This window comes from Vanderwaltozyma polyspora, genomic scaffold, assembly GCF_000150035.1.
Source record: "Vanderwaltozyma polyspora DSM 70294 KpolScaffold1020 genomic scaffold, whole genome shotgun sequence".
NCBI classification, from domain to species: Eukaryota; Fungi; Ascomycota; class Saccharomycetes; order Saccharomycetales; family Saccharomycetaceae; genus Vanderwaltozyma; species Vanderwaltozyma polyspora.
This window is the reverse complement of record NW_001834658.1, coordinates 124,348-127,523: the sequence shown is the minus strand read 5'-3', so window position 1 is coordinate 127,523 and position 3,176 is coordinate 124,348. Positions and strand designations below refer to the sequence as shown.

The following is a 3,176-nucleotide window of genomic DNA, read 5'->3' as shown; positions in this document are numbered from 1 at the left end:
GTCTTGTACCATTTTTCTTTTACAATTTTACTATTTTATATCTTATATTCTATATCTTATATCTTATATTTTTCAGTATTTTATTGGTCCTAGAGTGTCAAGAATTTCAATAAGATTTTTGCAAGTTTTCCATCTTATATTTTATTTAATTTTTATATTATACATATACAATGTCTGATTCTCAGTTAGGTGAAGAACTACTATTGGATGAAGAGATGGCTACCGACTCTCATGGTGCTAATAAGGGGTCTCCATTAGTTCAAAATTTAAAATCCTTCGCTGCAGGTGGTGTCGGTGGTGTTTGTGCTGTTCTAACTGGCCATCCTTTCGATTTGATAAAAGTTAGATGTCAAAATAATCAAGCTTCTTCCACTAGTGATGCTATCAAAAAGATCTTGGCTGAGGTTAATCAAAGAAACGCAAGCAAGCTAGGTAATCCCGTTGGTAATTATTTTAAAGGGTTTTATAAAGGTGTTATTCCACCACTTGTTGGTGTGACTCCAATCTTTGCTGTTTCTTTCTGGGGTTATGATATTGGTAAAAAAATCGTTAGCATTAATAATGTCGATAGTACCACACCTTTAACAACAACTCAATTGGCTACAGCTGGGTTTTTAAGTGCTATACCAACTACTTTGGTCACTGCTCCAACCGAACGTATTAAGGTCGTTTTGCAAACTTCAACTTCAGGTTCCTTTGTATCTGCTGCCAATAATATCGTTCGTACTGGTGGTTTACCTTCTCTTTTCAAGGGTTCCTTGGCAACTCTAGCCAGAGATGGTCCTGGTAGTGCATTATATTTTGCTTCTTATGAATACGCAAAAGGCATATTAAACGGTTTGAACCCTCCTGTCAAGAAAGGTGATGTTAATATCTTAAACGTTTGTTTATCAGGTGGTATTGCTGGTATGTCAATGTGGCTAGTGGTTTTCCCAATAGATACCATCAAGACGAAATTACAAGCCTCTACGACAAAGGTAAACATGGTCGATATCACAAAAGAAATTTACCGCACAAGAGGTGGCATAAAGGGATTCTTCCCAGGTCTAGGTCCTGCTCTACTGAGATCATTCCCTGCTAATGCAGCTACTTTCTTGGGTGTAGAATTGACACATTCTATCTTTAAGAAGTACAATATCTGATTGATTGATTTGTTAATTAATTAATGTTTTGTAAATGATTATTATATATTCCATATTTATCTCCGGCTAGCACTTAGAGGCTTAACCCCCAAATGCATATAAAACAAAAAAATTTGAAATAAAGAATTCAATTCATAAACATTAAAATTCTTGTGTATTATTAACATTTTAAATACTTATACGTAAAACGAATACTCAATGCCTTAATATTAAACTAAAGATGTCTATCTACAAATAAGATCTGTTTTCATGAAGAGAGATCTCAAAAAAAAAATTATTGCAAGATAGAGAAATAAATGAAAATTGTAGAGGTTTGAAGATCCATTGAGTTTAAATATAAATCAATATACTTAATTTTATCATGACTAATGTTATAGTAACTCCCCAGCAATTTGTAAAAATAAATTAAAAATTCTCTTATAAAACAAATGGTTAATAATAATATTACCTATTTGAAATCTTCCCAATTTGCTGGTTTTTTCAATTTATTAACATCGTAGAATTTTCTAGTACAGGAATAACCTCTCCAGGTAAAATCTTTCTTTGGCACACAACCACATTTGTTTGTCAATCTTAGGTTATCATCTACTGGACATTGATGATATGGTGGATGGTAGTAACCTAAGTCACCAAAATGATGAATTTCCTCACGATTCAAAAACAATGAAGCAGCAATAGAGTGAACTGGCGCATCACCCCATCTTTCATAAAAGAATCCACCTGCTTTATCCAAATAATCGAAATAATCAACATAAGCTTTACTTCTCCATACAGATAAGTCTGCAATTTCAAAATTGGACCAGAAATGACATAAATTGTAAGATAAACCTCCATCGTTACTAACAAAATCTAACATATTGTTTTCCGCAATATATTCAGGATGTAATGATAAAAAGTCAGTAGTAGTTTCCCATAAAGTTGGAATTGTTGAAACGAATTCCTTAATAGAAATTGTGAAACCATATCTCTTCTTATTGTCTTTCATGAATCTAAAGACATCATAATCAATATCACAATACATCTTGGTATCAGGTTCGACTCTCCAGTAATATTCATAATCATCTAATAATGGGTGCCTCCAGAAGAACCCACTTTCGAAACGACACATATGTCTATAAGAAACAGAATCACCATAGATAATCTTCTTCTCTTTCATCTCTTCTCTAACTTTCTTGGCACGATCTTGATCAATCCAAGATGGGAACGACCAATGTTCTTTTGGAATAACACCAAATTTAGTTTCACCACTGATGAAAGCTGTCATGGTTTTCTTAAAGTCTTCTGAGAATTCTTCATCATTTAAGAAGATCCAATCGTATTGGAATTTAGAATTAAATCTATCTTCAACAGATTTAACAGTTGCAACTAATTTGTATAAATCACTATTACGAGCCAATGTAACAAATGTTGCTTTAACCTTTTTACCATCATATTCAGGTATAGAATATTTTACATAATTATATTTATCATCATCGTACTTGGAACTATAGGTCCTTTTCTTTCTTGCAGGTACTGAACTTTTCTTTGTTGTGTCCTTATTATTATTATTGCTGTTACCATTATTACTAGTCAATGAAGTTATTGTAGTTAAATTGGAACCATTTTTAACTATGAATATTGTTGCTACTAAAATCACTATTAAACCTACCAGTCTGTATAGTTTTTTACTGCTAGTTGGAATAGTGAATCTAGGCATCTTTTATCGAGTAAGATATATATATAAATATACGTATGATATCTGACTGAAACTATTGAAATGCCTTGAACCAAACGAAACAATATCTCTAATGAATGAGCTTGTCAAGTTTCTTTACAAATCTTCCAACTTCAATGATGTGGTAAATAGTGGAACTCAAGTATTAGCACAGTTCAACTTTAACTAATTCAACAAATAAGTAAAGCAATATATGAAATGAAATACAAAATTTTAAATTCGAATGCTCAAAACTAAGATCATATCAAGAATTAAATCTGATATTGAAGAAGAACAAGAAGTTTTGATGAAAAAATCGACAAAAAGGCTGTTATTAAAAC

General features: G+C 31.9%; 2 protein-coding genes across 2 annotated transcripts; one reads left to right on the top strand and one right to left on the bottom strand.

Annotated features, from left to right (window-relative positions):
- Window positions 1–170: 170 nt before the first annotated feature.
- CRC1 (carnitine:acyl carnitine antiporter) lies at window positions 171–1,142 on the top strand (the record flags this gene model as incomplete). The annotated part of the gene is made up of 1 exon (XM_001644751.1): window positions 171–1,142. One exon carries the CDS (start codon window positions 171–173, stop codon window positions 1,140–1,142), a length of 972 nt encoding a protein of 323 aa, XP_001644801.1.
- A 448-nt stretch (window positions 1,143–1,590) lies between these two features.
- Kpol_1020p52 (glycosyltransferase family 15 protein) lies at window positions 1,591–2,838 on the bottom strand (the record flags this gene model as incomplete). Its single annotated transcript, XM_001644750.1, has 1 exon — window positions 1,591–2,838. One exon carries the CDS (start codon window positions 2,836–2,838, stop codon window positions 1,591–1,593), a length of 1,248 nt encoding a protein of 415 aa, XP_001644800.1.
- Window positions 2,839–3,176: the final 338 nt, after the last annotated feature.